General features: G+C 35.6%; 1 protein-coding gene across 1 annotated transcript; it reads left to right on the top strand.

Annotated features, from left to right (window-relative positions):
* Positions 1-1,474: 1,474 nt before the first annotated feature.
* On the top strand, positions 1,475-16,527 carry ESP3 (RNA helicase family protein). The gene is made up of 27 exons (XM_011089020.3): positions 1,475-1,827; positions 2,420-2,515; positions 2,709-2,839; positions 2,939-3,121; positions 3,234-3,305; positions 3,929-4,015; positions 4,895-4,928; positions 5,781-5,835; positions 6,770-6,829; positions 6,932-7,003; positions 8,140-8,203; positions 8,570-8,649; positions 8,796-8,863; positions 8,948-9,005; positions 9,205-9,262; positions 9,353-9,418; positions 10,062-10,130; positions 10,220-10,309; positions 11,357-11,443; positions 11,815-11,930; positions 12,009-12,075; positions 12,656-13,702; positions 14,050-14,112; positions 14,455-14,679; positions 15,355-15,417; positions 15,513-15,585; positions 16,129-16,527. The coding sequence occupies exons 2-27, from the start codon at positions 2,425-2,427 to the stop codon at positions 16,176-16,178; spliced, it is 3,129 nt and encodes a 1,042-aa protein (XP_011087322.1). The 5' UTR covers positions 1,475-1,827; positions 2,420-2,424; the 3' UTR covers positions 16,179-16,527.
* The last annotated feature ends 85 nt before the right edge of the window (positions 16,528-16,612 follow it).

Here is a 16,612-nt window from a genome sequence, read left to right as displayed (position 1 = left end):
TTTCACTTTTCACCTAGTTCTTGACAATGTATGTTGTAAATATATGACTATCAATCTCTAAGACAAAACATCAACATGAATGTGAGGTCTGTATTACCTTAACTGATTCAAATACTTGCGACGTTGCATTTGTTCCCCAGCTTCAGAGGCATGCTCTACTCTTAGAAGCGTTCTTGCGTTGTCAACCTAGCTGGGTGCATCACACTGTAAGGGATTTACTCTCAATTGTGTGTTTTACAAGAATTATGTCCAAAACATATCCAATCAAAGCCTTGAGAAAGTCCTTTCGGCCGGTCTGTCCAAGCACTTTCGCTGCGCATGTGTAATTTAAATCTTTGTTATACAAAAGAAATGGAACATAAAATGAATGACGATTTTTAAAACTGATACAATGAATTCATTTTAAGTATGTATGAAAAAAATTAATATTGACAGAACTAATTAATCAAAGAGAATTGTTATTTGTGGAAAATAGATATAATTAGAGCATTTTAGTAGATCCATATTTTGTTAATCGCGATAGCTATTATAATGTTTTGGGCCTTAATAAATAGCATGCCTGACCAATAAGGTTTAGCTTAATTGGCCAAACTTGATGGCGATAAGTCTATAAGTTTTTAATAATAGTTGTTTTTTTATTTTAGAAATAATTATTGATTAGATATAAATATTTGATATTAATATTGATAAGAGTTGTCATCACTTGATACTATGATGCATTATGTCTAAACAATGTTGGTATATAAAATTTTGTTTTCTGTTATTATATTTTAGGTATTTTATTAAGTAATAAGTAATATTTATCGAAAATTAATATCGGGTCAAACAAGTAAATGTTAGAACCAACAATAATTTAATATATATTTTTTAAAAAAGGTGAATATCAATAGAAGAAGGTAGTAATTATGAAAATTAAAAGTTTAATAGTTTAAATCATAATCAAAATGTTGAAAAAAAATTATTTCATTTACGGTAAATAAGTACTTTGAAATTACAAGTTGTTATAAGCTAGAGTCCTACTAAATATTTGGCCTCTTTCAAATTACGTATTTTGGTCAATTTAAATACATAACATCAAGTAAAATAAAATAAAATAAAATCGATATATGTAGATATATCATTCTAATAAATATGTGATTTGAGACACATAGATTTAAATATTTACAAAACAAATTATAAATAATTTTCTTTTAGCCTGCTTTGAAAGAAAAATTAAATATATTAAGTATTATAATAATGCAAATTTGACTAGCTGAAAAAATAGTCTCCAACTAATAAGATGCTAACGCATTCAATTTTTAAAATTTTATATTAATTAATAAATTATTTATTATTATTATAATATATTTTAAAATATAAAAAATTATTTATTATATACACGTAAAAATAAGTTACGACATAACCAAAAGATTCAATAACAATTTTTAAACAAAAAGAAGGTATCTGTTTATATAATTAGTAAGGATGTGAGAATCTTTGGGTACTATGAAATGGTGGATTGATTTAGATTATAGAGTTACCAATTTATTACAATTGAAGAACACATAAATCTATTTCCTCACCAAATTTTTCTCTCGATTCTCTCCGTCCGTTCTGCTTCCTACTGCTCGCTACCCGCCGCCGTTATCTAGTCTCCGCCTCTCTCCCACACAGCCTTGTCACCATCGCCCGTCTGCCACCCGGTTCTACTCCCCTGGACCTTGATCTGCCCCCCACCCCTAACACTCAGAAGCACCAAAATCTCCGCCGCTGTCTTTGTCACCGCAAGGTTCTTTCTGTCTTAACATCCTCGGCGGTGCACAGCTTCGCTTCTTTAACTCTTCAGAGGTATTTCGTAAATGAAGTTTCTTTATTTTTTCGTATTTTAGTTTTTGTTTATTGCTTTGCCGCGAGAACTGAAACTATGTTCAATCAATTGACTTGGTTTTGCGTTTCCCATTTTAGTTTCTTATTTTCTAACGAAACTGAAGATTATACAAACATCGAAATCCTTGTAGTTATTTTGGCCTTTTAAGCTTTAATTGCTATGATACAAATCACAGTATCGAGAACCCTAAAATGATTACTTGATTATGAGCTCTACAGGCATCCGGCGTTTAATTTTTGGTTGATTGCGTGTTTCTAACTGATTGATGCACACGCCCAATAACCTATGTAAACAATGTGTTCTGGAACTCGACATGTAGTTTGTAGAACACCGGAAGCTTGGATGTCCTCGCATTATGATTAATGTTCAGTTTACATGCATTGTGAATCCCTTCTTTTTACTTAAATTAAGAAGAAAGTTTAGCTATATTTGAAATACCTTATGCATTTGAATGAAGTAGTCCCGGAAGTAATACAATGATACACTTTCACTGTTAATAATACTTAGTATGTGGAATGAGCTTACATAACCTTCATTTTTCTGTCAATGCAGTGAAAATGGGTGATTTGAAGACATGGGTTTCTGATAAATTGATGTCCCTCCTGGGCTACTCCCAGCCTACTGTTGTTCAATATGTGATAACACTGTGTAAGTTGGTTTTGAATACTTAAGTTTCTTAATATACAGCATACACATTTGTGGTTTTTGTCTATATGCCTGTAAAGTACATATTTGCATATGGTTAGTACTGTAGTAGTTAGAATAACTCAAGTTGTAGCAACTGTATGTTCGCAGTTTCTTTAATGGTTAAGTCTGATCTATTGTTGCTATAACGACGCAGCTAAGAAAGCTTCATCTCACTCTGAGATTGTAAATCAACTTGTTGACTTGGGAATCCCATCCTCTGCTGAAACGTTCGTGTTTGCCAAAGAAATTTTTGCTAGAGTAGAGCATAAGACTTCTGGGCCAAATGTGAGTGTTGCTAATCCTCTCACATAAAATTACCTGTAATCATTTATTTTGTGAAACACTAATACGATACTAGCATCCGTAATTACACTTGTTTATCAGCTATATCAACAACAAGAAAGGGAGGCGGCAATACTTGCACGGAAACAAAAGACCTACAAAATTTTGGAGGCAGATGATGGGAGTGACGACATGGTTCCTGTTGTTTCATTGACCAAAAAGGAGGAAACTAGAAGCAAGAAGTTCAGGAAAAGAAGTGAAACTGAGGATGACATAGATGAAGAGGTACATGCTTGTACTTTCATCTATAGATGATGGTTTATGGATGAGTACGTTACGGCATCAGATCTTCTTGTATTTATAAGATGCTTTAGTTTTACTGAATTTGATGATGTAGGTAGTGAAAAAAGGAGCGCAAGAAAGACGAGTAAAAAGCCGGACTTCCCATGACGAAAATGATGATTCTGAGGTACTATATTAAAGCTTTATTCTGCAATGTTGGCTTGTTTTTGGATTATTCTTTTTATCTGATCTCTATTTACGTTGTCGTGCCATGTGTTAGGCATTGACTTTGACCATGACCTTGCTTTTGATGTATAATTGCTCCATCTGCAAAAATAGTGACATCCACGTAGAGCACTCATGGATTGTTTTTAGATAATCAAATGAAAACTTACTTTTGAGTACTTGATCATGCAAGTCACAATATTATAGATCGAAGGAGTGAAGGACTCATTAGAATCCGGGCCTTGTCAAGTTAGTGGCACAGCAGCCAATTTACTGACAAATGCTTAAGCCATGTTGAGGAGCTGCCCAGTGCAGTCGCACTATTCATCTGCATCTGAGAGATGATGCTTTTTATATAGGCCATCCTATAACACTTGATGTAGGTTTCTGCTGGTTCTTTTATCATCATAGTCATGCTTATGCTTCATCTATTTCAATTCTCTCAGTGGAAGCCTCCCATCTCTTTTCTTTTTCACTATACTTCTTTGCTCTATACAAGTTTTTGTGTTTTCCCTTTCTTCAATTATTTTTGTAATCTTCATTTCTTAGTTCTTTAATACTGCGTGCAACCTTTTCTGGTTACAGTCAGAAGAAGAAAGACTGCGTGACCAGAGAGAAAGGGAGGAGTTAGAGCGTCATATGAAAGAACGTGATGCAGCAGGAACCAGGAAGGTACAGATAAATGAATTATTTTCACTTTGTTTCATTCTTTGTAGATCTGCTGCTATGCTTCCCCTTTAAATGATCATTATTATGCTGTTTCAGGCATGCAGTTAGGTGGAGATTCATTTCTGTGCTACCAAGCACATACACTTATTTACTTAACTAAACATGCAAATAGTCCACTGTGTTTTGAACTGATTCAATTTTTTTACATGCATCGATTGGGTACAATCGAAGTATTCTGAATTTGCCATAATTCAAATGCTATCAGCACTCATTCAAGAGCTTCTCGTTTATAACTGGTTGTGCATTTATTTGTTAGTTTCTATTGTATAACAAAGAAAATCATGCATCTTAGAAATGCTGTGCAAATATTTCTCGTTGACATTTACGTAGAACAAATGGAAAATTTTGGATCCCCATACTTGGATCCTTTTGTCTTTATAGCTGTGGCTCAGGTACACAATACCTATATAATAAATTAAAACCTTTTGAATGTTTAAAGATATAAACTTATTCATTAGCCTGTTGCTGCATATTAAAAGTATGGCATGGGTCACAGCCAGATAGTTAATATCTGCATGTTTTGCTTAACATAGGAAGTTTGTCTAACATATTTATGTGAACTTAAAATGTTTTGGCTTTTAAGTTTTCTTACCACCATTGTCTTATGCCTTCCCCAATATATTCCTAGTCTGTGTTGGCTGATACATTTTAACAAGTACCTGCCTGCAAGTATTTTGTTTCTTTATGCTCTTTGTCTTTAATACGAACTCCTTAATAAGTTTTTGGTTTTGTGCTTAGACTTGTGGCAGTGTCCAAGAATTTTTGAAACTTGCTTTCTTAAACTGTTCAACTCATTCTTCTTCTGTTTTTATCTTTGTACAGTTGACAGATCAGAAGTTAACAAAGAAGGAAGAAGGTAAACAATCTAATTTGTATGATCATTATGTTTTTTTTAAATATATACACACGTGTGTGGAATCTGTGTTTTGTATATGCAGTGATTAAGCAACAATATAATATTCAAACCTTTCCATCAAAATGTCCAAATATCAAGCGTTTACTAGGGTGTATGCATCCACCAGGAGGACCCAATTTATTATGCAGATGCTGGTACATGCCATATTGACTATTTAGCTATTGAATCTCCTGGATACATGTTTTGTCCTTGTCATCTTTTTTGGTGACTGCTTATTAGCTTCTATGGACTGTGGAGTCTCTTTTATTATAACCGCAGTTAGTGAAAGTTCCTTCAGTGTGGTAAATGCCTAAATATTGATAATTAAAATTCATGAAAGCCCATGTGTATATATATTGTCAAGCAGTAGGTGAACCTGCTATGTAAACTGGAATAAGGTGATATGGGTGATAGGCTGGTGGTGGTATTTCAGAATTAAGGTAGTTGTGACTTCTTTCTAGATGTGTGCACATGCATGAAATGTGGTAGAAGGGAGAGGCCAAGTGTGTGTGCACTCGTCTGTTTCTTTCCTTCTAACACAAAAGAATTACAGCCCTCCATACACACAAATGCAGAAAGAAACTCCATGTAGTTCCTCCTTAAGATGTACTAATTTTTACAAAAAAAAGTTGTTTTGTTTTTAAAGTTTGAGCGACACCGGTAATTAACATGTCTTATTTGAAAACTGATGGGACCTCTGTAAGTGCATGAGTGTATAGTGTAAATGTTGTTAATCTTTTGTTTTGTTCTCTTAATGACATACTTACCAGAGCACATGGATTGACTCTATTTATCTTGGTGCACACCTTGCAGAAGAGGCAATTCGGCGATCCAACGTTTTGGAGAATGATGGCATTGGCACATTAAGGTTTGTTATATCATTGTCTTAACAATATTCTATTCTCTTCTAGGTAATGATGGTCTTGCTTCTGATGTACAACTTGTTGAGCTTATAGGGATTCACTGAAATTTCAACTCTCGACCACCAAATTAGAAACTATTGGCCTATGAAGATTTCTGATGATTGAGGTTTCTAGAATGATAGTTTTACTCCTTTTTCAGGTTGTACCTGCAATTTGGGAATATTATTTCTCTTTCATTTGTTTGGCAACGCTGACCAATTTCCAGGAAATTCTTCACTTATGTATGATATAAAGTATCGATGCAGATTTCCAATATATATCAATTTGATGTTCCCCATCTGGAATGGAACTTGAGTTCAAAGAAAAATAGAAACTTTGATCATGGTTGACAAACCCAACAGCATTTTGTGATGCACTCTAGAGTGTTCACTATTTTGGCCATAGCTTGATATCTATTACTGCATTCTTTCTTCTCTGCCAGATGCAATTCTTTTTTGATTCTCTTTCAGATAATAATGTTATGTTTTGTTTTTGTGTTTCAATGCAAACAAGCACTTACTTTCTCCATATTTATAGAATTGGTGGCATTTGTAATTTCGTTTCATTATTTGACCATCAAGTTCAAGGGGGCACATCAATGACGTATGCCCCAAGAGAAAATCCCAGGATGATCTTGTACAATAAATGGTCTAAGTCAATGGAAATGTCATGTTTAGATAGAATATGATCCGAAGGTATACACTGAATACTTTTGGGCACTGCTTAGCTATGAAGCTTCTGGTGCCAAAATGTCTTGGAGCATTTAATTGGCCCAGCATACCATTATAAACCTGATTGCAGTCTAATATCTTCAGGACCTGCATAAGATGTGTTATTTGTACAAGACCAGTCTTTTTCCTATTGGCTTATTCACTTACATTATCTTCTCCTCTGTATCAGGAAAGTCTCAAGGCAAGAGTATTTGAAGAAAAGGGAGCAAAAGAAGTTAGAAGAGCTTAGGTAATGATGTTAAGATGTTGGTTTCATTTGAAAGTGGATGTAATTATTCTTGTTTCACTGAATTGTTCTTTATACATTTCTATTCTTTTTGGGATAATCAAGAGATGATATCGAAGACGAGCAATACTTATTCGAAGGTGTGAAGCTGACTGAAGCAGAGTACCGTGAGCTGAGGTAGATTTATGTTCAATCAAATTTCATTGATATCAAGAATTCTTTAGTTATCACAAACATTTCCATCGGTTGTTATTCTTGGAGTTTCACGAGTAATATTTGCTTTGCTGTTGTTGATGCTATGATGCGAAGGATGTGTTTTGGTGTCTTATTTCTCTAGAGATTGCTTTGATGTAATCAATTTATTTTCTTAAGCGAAACAGTGAAAAGACAAGGCAATTATGCATTGTCGCAACTTTCAAAGATGACAACATATCAATTTAGTCAACAAAAACAAAACAGCGGGAAAAAAGCAAGTAATTTCGCATTTACCCATTTTATGAGATGACATAATTAGTTATCATCTATATAATTGTTTTATCTTCTTATTTCTGGATAACAGATTATCGCATTAAAAACATGCGGTTTGTGCTCCTAATGTTTGTTTACTCTTTCTATGAATACCAGGAAGCTGTGTTAATATTCAAAATCTAACTGTGCCAGGCTAAATGTAGGTAAAACATGAAACTGTACAGTACAGTTGCATGCATGTAAATGTACTACTCCACATGTAATTAACACTTTTATTGTCTAGCTCACACTATTCTTTTATATTTCTTGCCGCTTCCCCTTTTGAAGTCCTGCCTAAGTAAAAACATTTGCTAAGTCTGAATGTGAAGGGAAGATTTAGGAATTGCTCAGGCTTTTCAATAGTAAAAAATGTCAATTAGATGATCTTTAAGCATGTTTGCTGTCCATGATCAGGTGAATATGTGCTGAAGTTCACCAATTTTATATCCAAACATTTTATAATCTATTTACCTTCCTCGGCGACTCTTTCAGCTACCATGTTCATGTATAATACTCTGCTGTTTGGTATTCTTCCCAGTTCAGTTTGCAGGAGATTAGGTTGTAGTTTACCATTTCAATTAGCTCATGACATGGACTTGTTAAGTTTTACCTCCTGAAGTGACTGTGCTGTTAATGGCAGAACTTCTCTCTGAATTTCAATGCAACTGTATCAGTTCTTAAACTCAAACTTGATGCCCCACTTCTGCATACTTGTTTATGATAAAAATTGGTGATGTTTACATTGTTGCTCCATCATTTACATAGAGGAATGTACGACTGATATCAGAAATCTTTGATTTTGGCAGGTATAAGAGAGAAATATACGAACTCGTCAAGAAGAGGACAGAAGAGTCTGATTATACAAATGAGGTGATTAATTTTTCATCAAATATATGTTTTTAAGTGTTATTTTTACCAACCATTTGTTAACTCTCTGTCCCGACTGGCTGTTCTCTTCACTTGCATGGAATTGTATATTGCCCCAGTTGTATGTACACATTTGATATAATATTTACACATGTATGGTATGCGACGTATACACTTTGATTTTCCAATATTTGATTATTGTGTGTAAAGTTAGAGTTGCAGCTAAGGGCTCTAGTGGGTATTTTATTTTGAGTTTTGATTGGCTGTAGTTAAATCCTATTAACTATATTTTTTGTCATGATAATAAATTTCACTTGCTTTTAGTTGATTACTTAGAACATTTCTCGATTTTGTTGTTTTTGGTTGCAGTATAGGATGCCTGAAGCATATGATCAGGAAGGTGGTGTAAATCAAGAAAAGAGATTTGCTGTGGCATTGCAGCGTTACAGGTTCGTTTCAAGATGTAGGGCACTATATGTCTCTAGAAGCAATAGCCTAATACTACCATTGAAACTCAAGTACACAGTCGTGAGCACAAGCGAGACGTTAAGTAAGATATACAGGAAAGTTCTTTGACTTGCCTTGCATCTTCCAGGGATCCTGCTGCAGAAGAAAAAATGAATCCCTTTGCTGAACAAGAGGCATGGGAGGAGCATCAGATTGGTAATTCTCGAGTCATTTGTCACTTTCTTTTTAATTGTCAACTTATAGTCTTGAATTACTAATCATATGACCATCACATTTCAGGTAAAGCAACACTCAAGTTTGGATCTAAGGATAAAAAGCAAAAACATGATGATTATGAGTAAGTTTATAGTTCATAGCGCACTTATCTTAGATGAGATTTGCATACACCACCTGAACCACCCCTCCTACCTCCTGAAAATGAACAACATGAGCCTATAACAGCACTGTACAAGCTTGCTTATCTACTTTTGGGTAGGAAAACTCATTGATGGCTGGGTGCTCCTCTTATTATTATTATTTTTTAATTCTTTGTGTAGGTTTGTGTTTGAAGACCAAATAGAGTTTATAAAGGCAACAGTTATGGATGGTGTTAATGTATGTACAACTCTGTGCACAACACAATATGATGTCCTTGAAAGTGGTTGAGGCAACTTTACTTGATAATAACTTCATCTTGTTCTGCAGGTTGAGCAAGAGTTAACAGAAGCTCCAGAGGTGTCTGCTGCCAAAACAGCATTCGAAAAACTCCAGGTTTGTACTTCTAGCATCCTGCTTTTCGGAATTCTACTTCAATTCCAGATTTGTGAGTATAAACATGTTTAGGAACATTAGCTCCTCAAATCTGATATTTGGCATTAAAAGTAATGATTTGATTGCAGAAGAAGTTGGCTAAATGGTCGGGTTGATTACATGAAGCAAGCCTGTTTGAAACCTTATTGCCCGCTCTACATCTGGCATTGATTTGCTGCTGGATGTATCTCCTTTCAATAGAAAAAAAAAAGCAATTTCTTATAACTGATGAAGAATGAAATAAAATTCACTTCATGTAATTAAGAGCTAGCAATACTTTTTGGTTTTGGTAACAACAGAAGAAACAACAAATTCCACGATCAAGAACTTACATTTTTAAACTTTTTCTTCCTTTTTATGACAGACTCCGAGAACCACAACAAAAGCTTTCTCATGTATATACGTTGATGAAGTTTTACAAGAAAGTTGGAATGCCACTAAGAAACAGTTCTATCAGAAAATTGGGGAATAAGAAAAGGACATATTTAACGTTCTGAATTTAAAGGACCTTTCAAATGGGACATTTGTAAATTGTTCTTGGCTTATGTCTGATTAATGTTGTGCTATGTGGTATTGACCTTTCTGTTGGTCCTTCGATTTTCAGAATGACAGAAAGACTCTGCCAGTCTATCCTTATAGGGATGAGTTGCTTCAAGCTGTTAATGATCATCAGGTTTGACAATTTCATTTTCAGTTTCATGTGTTTGATCTTGTAATTGTTTATCACACATGATGACGTATTCATTGATTCATATATTATAGGTCCTTGTAATAGTGGGAGAGACAGGTTCTGGCAAAACTACGCAGATACCTCAGTACCTTCATGAGGCAGGGTACACTGCACGAGGAAAGGTACAAGGGTTTATCCAATCCTATTCTCATCTTTTACGGATCATGAGTAAGAATTCCATTTGCATATTTTGCGTTAAGTCTTGCTTGATTCAAATGAATTTATCTGGGCATATGCAAAAATTGTCCTTGTATTAATTTCATATTTGCATGGCCAATAACTTGTGGAGCTGCAGTTTTACTAATTTTACCATTTTCATATTATTCATTACGATGCAGATGGACATGCTTTTATAGTTGATCACATTCTGAAGCAAAATTACAATGTCAACAGTTTAAATTGCATCCAAGTTTGTTTGTCTGTTAGAAACGTCGTGTTTCAATGGAGTAGCTAAATTGATTTTTTAATTACCAGAGGAATGCATGCAAGTCACAGTTCCCTTTTATGTATTTGGTTTCTACTTTGTTGCCTCTCTACTCAAATGTATGTCAACTTCGTCTTTCCTGCAATGCTAAGAAGATCATGTTTATTTAAATTTTCCAATTTTCCCCATGATTATTTGATTTATACTGGAAAAAAGTGCTTTTGCCTTTACACTTCATCTTAATAACATAATTAACCGTATAATCCCCTAGGAGTTCTTGTACATGAATTTTCTCACCAAAACAAGTTAGTTGACATAACAGATTGGAGTTTTAGTTTTTGTACTTTGTCATATGGAGAAGTCTAACTTTCAGGTATTCCATTTAAGAAAAGCATATATTGGGAAATAAATGTTACTTGGGTCTCTTAGAATGGCAACTACCATATCTGATCAGCGAAATAGTATTTTGTGAACATATGCTGGTGCTTTTATTTTAAACCTTGACAATTGTTAGTCTCAGCAACATAATACTTGGTGCACCCATCTTTAATTTCCATATATTGTTTGCATATCTTTTGAGGATATTGAAACCTTCATCAATTTGTTTTGCTTGATTCATACTGGTGATCTGAATGTCCCATTTATATTCTTTGCGATTGAATGTAACATTTTAAGAATAGTAAAAACCTCTGTATTTGAGTTTAGTTGATCTTGAATTTGTTAAATTGGTATCATCTGTCAACAGATCGGATGTACCCAGCCACGCCGTGTTGCTGCTATGAGCGTTGCTGCTCGAGTTTCTCAAGAAATGGGAGTAAAACTTGGGCACGAGGTATGTCTTCTGCTTTTACCATATTGCTCTTTGGTTGGCTGCTTATTTGTATTATCAACCAGCTAATGATGGGAAAACATTCCTTAGTTGAGATTTTGCTTTAAGCTGTTGAATAGTAATCATGGCAATTCCATGAAACTTAACTTGTTTTGTACATGTGCATTTAATTGCATAAAAATTAGGTTCAACTTTGTATATTAAAGAATACATGATTTGATTTCATTTCCTATCAATTGATACATTAGAATGGTGTCTATTATGGCCTGTGTTCCCCATGTCATTTTGGTTTTGTTTGCCAGTTCCAAATTCTATCTCATGTTTCAGCTGCCCGAATGTGCTGTATTAACTCATGCACTTTGTTCCCTTTTAAGGTTGGTTATTCTATTCGATTTGAAGACTGCACTTCAGAAAAGACAGTTTTAAAATATATGACTGATGGAATGTTGTTGCGTGAATTCCTTGGAGAACCTGACCTTGCAAGTTACAGGTGCGTGCCAGCTTCAGAAGTAACCGTGTGATAATTTCCTATGTGAGTTGTAACAATTATTTGTCCTATAATTTTCAGTGTGGTGATGGTGGATGAGGCCCATGAAAGAACTCTCTCCACGGACATTCTATTTGGCTTGGTTAAGGTGAGATTTTGGATCGCTTGCTTTGGATGTTTTCTGGTTTTGGACAACCTCGGTAAACAAGAATTTTTAAAACTATTGATAGAATTTTTGGCTGATAGATAAACTTTACTAGCGGATGGGCTTGTGGATAGACCGAAGATAACTCTAGGAAAAAAGTATTTGTTTCAGCTGTTAATCCTAGCTGAAGAGTCCTCTTTAAGAAGTGCTGTTTCTCTTATTGGGATGATGTTGGCTGTATAAATTTGTTTTTATTTTTTATGGAGGAAGAAGGAATTATGTTCTGAGATCGTAGCAAAATATTAGAGGAGTTGCATTAGCAGCCAACGAAGAAACATGAAAAAGGAAACAGGAGGACTGCAGAGTGCATGTGCACTTGGAATTAGAGTTTTCTCCCTCTTTACAATGAGTCTGCTTTACTTCCTAATGTTTGTCTTGGTTAATATGCAGTACTTGTTTTACGTCAGTGTTTCACCGGTTGTTGTGCTATCTCTTTCATGCTCGCATTAGTCGAACTATACATAAGCCATTTATAATTGTACAACCTGTAACCTTTCTCACTTAACCATCTTTCCCGTGATAGGATATTGCTCGGTTCCGCCCTGACCTCAAATTGCTTATTTCGAGTGCCACTCTTGATGCAGAGAAGTTTAGTGATTACTTTGATTCTGCTCCAATTTTTAAAATACCTGGAAGGAGATTTCCTGTTGAAATACATTATACTAAAGCCCCGGAAGCTGATTACTTGGATGCTGCTATCGTTACTGCTCTTCAGATTCATGTGACACAGCCACCAGGAGATGGTGACATTCTAGTTTTTTTAACTGGACAGGAGGAGATCGAAACTGCTGAGGAGATTCTTAAGCATAGGACTAGAGGGTTAGGGACAAAAATAGCAGAACTCATCATATGTCCTATTTATGCAAACTTGCCGACAGAACTGCAGGCTAAAATATTTGAACCCACTCCTGAAGGGGCACGCAAAGTTGTCCTGGCAACAAATATTGCCGAGACATCATTGACGATAGATGGGATCAAGTATGTCATTGATCCGGGTTTTGTCAAGATGAAGTCTTATAACCCTCGGACTGGAATGGAATCATTATTGGTCACTCCAATCTCAAAAGCATCAGCTAATCAACGGGCAGGTCGATCTGGAAGAACAGGTCCTGGGAAATGCTTTCGCTTGTATACTGCTTATAACTACTATAACGACTTAGATGATAATACTATTCCTGAAATACAAAGGACCAATTTGGCAAATGTAGTGCTTTCTCTCAAGAGCCTTGGCATCAATGACCTGCTTAACTTTGACTTCATGGACCCTCCACCATCTGAAGCTCTGTTGAAGGCCTTGGAACTGCTTTATGCTCTGAGTGCACTTAACAAGCATGGCGAATTGACAAAAGTTGGTAGACGGATGGCTGAATTCCCGCTGGATCCTATGTTATCCAAGATGATTGTTGCTTCTGACAAATACAAGTGCTCTGATGAGATCATATCTATTGCTGCAATGCTGTCTATTGGAAACTCAATCTTTTATCGTCCTAAGGACAAGCAAGTTCATGCAGACAATGCCCGCTTGAATTTTCACATGGGGAATGTTGGAGATCATATAGCATTGCTCAAGGTTAGTGCATTTTGTTTTTATCTGTGATTCATCTCATATTCATTTGTATGATTTTGTGATGTGATGCACATATATTATTTGTTTTAATCTTTTCTATTAATAGTTTTACACACTTAACAGTTATTGACTCAAATTTGTTATCTTGAAACTGAGAAATGAGCACTTGGAGCTACTGATGCAACTGTTCTCTAAGAAACAAAAAAATGTGTTGTTTAAGTAATTTATTGAGTCCGATCAAACATGATTTCAGTAGTCGTAGAAGTTTCGTAGTTGCAACTTTGTTAGTGCAGGTCTTATAAGACACCAAAGTTCCAATGTTTTGACCTTTGATAACGTTTCTTCATCAGGTGTATAGCTCATGGAAGGAAACCAATTTTTCAACTCAGTGGTGCTATGAGAATTATATCCAGGTAAGTTGTGATAATGTAGTGTTCTTTTTCCAAAAGCGCTACACCTTTTTGGTCATCAATTTGCTGCTAATGAGAGGCCTGGTCGCTTCTGATAATGTTGTTAAGTTGTTCTAATCACGTGATCTTATATTGCTGTTAGATAAATCACATACTACGCATAGTTTAGAGTCTGTATGGCGTTAAAAACACGACTTCTTGGCATAGTAGCTTGTGAATTGATTTTCCTGCAGAATGAGGTCTCATATCATGGGTAGGGAGGGAAGATGCAGTGGAGCAGTTAGATGTTGTCTTTGACCTTTGTCGAAAATTAAATTCTTAAGTACGACGATTTCTGTATTTCAGGTCAGGAGTATGAAAAGAGCTAGAGATATAAGGGATCAGCTGGAGGGGCTGTTGGAAAGGGTCGAAATTGAGTTGATATCGAATTCAAATGATCTAGACGCAATAAAGAAAGCCATAACTTCAGGGTTTTTTCCCAACTCAGCAAAGCTACAAAAGAACGGATCATATAGAACTGTCAAACATCCACAGACTGTTCATATTCACCCAAGCTCCGGTTTGGCACAGGTGAAACCATTTTTCCATTAAATAGCTAATGGTAATATTTGTTTGCCTTGCATCAAAAGTTTCTAGAAGATTTTGTTTCTGATGTGGGCCGACCTAAGAGTTGTTTTCTTGAGGATAAGTGTGTTTATATTTGGAAAGAAGAATCTGGAGCTAAGGATCTTAAATGACTACAGCAGCAGTGGATTTCAAATCCATCTAGCGAATGAAAAGATAAAATGATTACAAGAGGACATGCTTGACCCCTGCCCACCAGAATCTGCCCTTGCTCCCTCCTCTACTTCCCAGGAGATGCCTCTGCTCCCTCCTCCTACTCTATACATTGTCTTACCCACTTTTCAGCCCCTCAGACGTATCAACATGTATTATGCATGTATGTATGTATGTAAACATATATGCATGCGGTCATATGTATGCATGTGTATATTTATATGAGTAGATTATCTCTGTGCATGTTTAACTGAGTCAAGTATTTGTGAGAAAGAATTTGAGCCAAATGTGCAGTGTCGCTTAATTTTCTCCTTGTTCAGGTATATATATTTATCCATATATGTATATATATCTCAGTATGTATAGACTATAGATAATCTCTATGCATGTTTAACTGAGTCAAGTATTTGTGAGAAAGAACTTGAGCCAAAGGTGCAGTGTCGCTTACATTATTTTCTCCTTGTTCAGGTGCTTCCGAGATGGGTTGTCTACCACGAGTTGGTTTTAACAACTAAGGAGTACATGCGGCAGGTAAGAGTTTACACATTTCCAGTACTTTATTCACTATTTTGTGTATATGTGTGCGCTTGCTGTTATGTAGCTTACATGTGGAGTTTGACGTACAGGTGACCGAACTAAAACCAGAATGGCTGGTGGAAATAGCTCCTCACTATTACCAGTTGAAGGATGTGGAAGATAGTAAGCAATCCCCCCCCTTTGTTGTCACTTGTCAGTTCGTGTGCAAGTTCATGTTTGCTTGTTCCATTATGCTGCTTAGAATTATTGTTGAAACATATACAGTTGTGATACATTATAGTTGTGATAAAGCTGTTAGCAAGAAAATTCAGTTTCTGGTGCAAAGGTTCTCGTGCTTGTGCTTCTGGAAGGGTAAAGATGTTATAGTACAGTTAGCGTATCATAATGAAACGATCTTTTTCTCCTGGTAAAGAGACAGTTCATATTTCCTGGAGACACCACAATGAAAGTCAGATCGCATTACATGAAGCATGAAAATGATTGTGTTCTCATATACTATTTGTCAGTCTTATGTCATCACAACGGTCCAAGATAAACTTTGAATCCTAAGTGAACTTTTCATCAAATGTATACTATTAGGCTGAATACCTTTCAAACTTCTTAATATGCATGGAAGTACAACCAGGTCCAAAAATAGCAATGTATTTCTTATATATAAAAATATGCTTGTTCTGCTGAGCTTACTTACAGACCTCTTCTCTGCAGCGGCATCAAAGAAAATGCCTCGTGGTGAGGGTCGTGCATCTAAGGATTGAGACTGATGGCTGCTCACGTCGTCTGAAATCACATGTTACAGCAGGGGGATTTAGGCCTTGGTGCAACGGCATTTGCAGAAAGAAAAGGCCGGCCAGGGTCGTGCATCTAAGGATTGAGACTGATGGCTGCTCACATCGTCTGAAATCACATGTTACAGCAAGCGGGTTTAGGCCTTGGTGAAACGGCATTTGCAGAAAGAGAAGGCCGCCCTCTTCATTTCAGAAAACAAATTGTAAATACAATTTTGTAGGGTTATTTGTACCTAAATGTCTTGTAACTCTATTTTTCCAGCTCTGTTGTATAATTATACTGGGTTGCAGAAGGTAATGTATTAGTCTCTTAGGCAAAGGTTCCTTTGCAAATGCATCAATTCTTAGCTGCTTTGGTTACTTTAAATTTGATTTCAACAGCTTACATTAGTATTATCTATGGG

The sequence above is a fragment of the Sesamum indicum genome, linkage group LG8 (assembly GCF_026168435.1).
Source record: "Sesamum indicum cultivar Baizhima isolate 11 linkage group LG8, ASM2616843v1, whole genome shotgun sequence".
In the NCBI taxonomy this organism is placed as follows: Eukaryota; Viridiplantae; Streptophyta; class Magnoliopsida; order Lamiales; family Pedaliaceae; genus Sesamum; species Sesamum indicum.
Note: the sequence above shows the minus strand (reverse complement) of the source record. Positions and strands in the feature narration are given on the sequence as shown.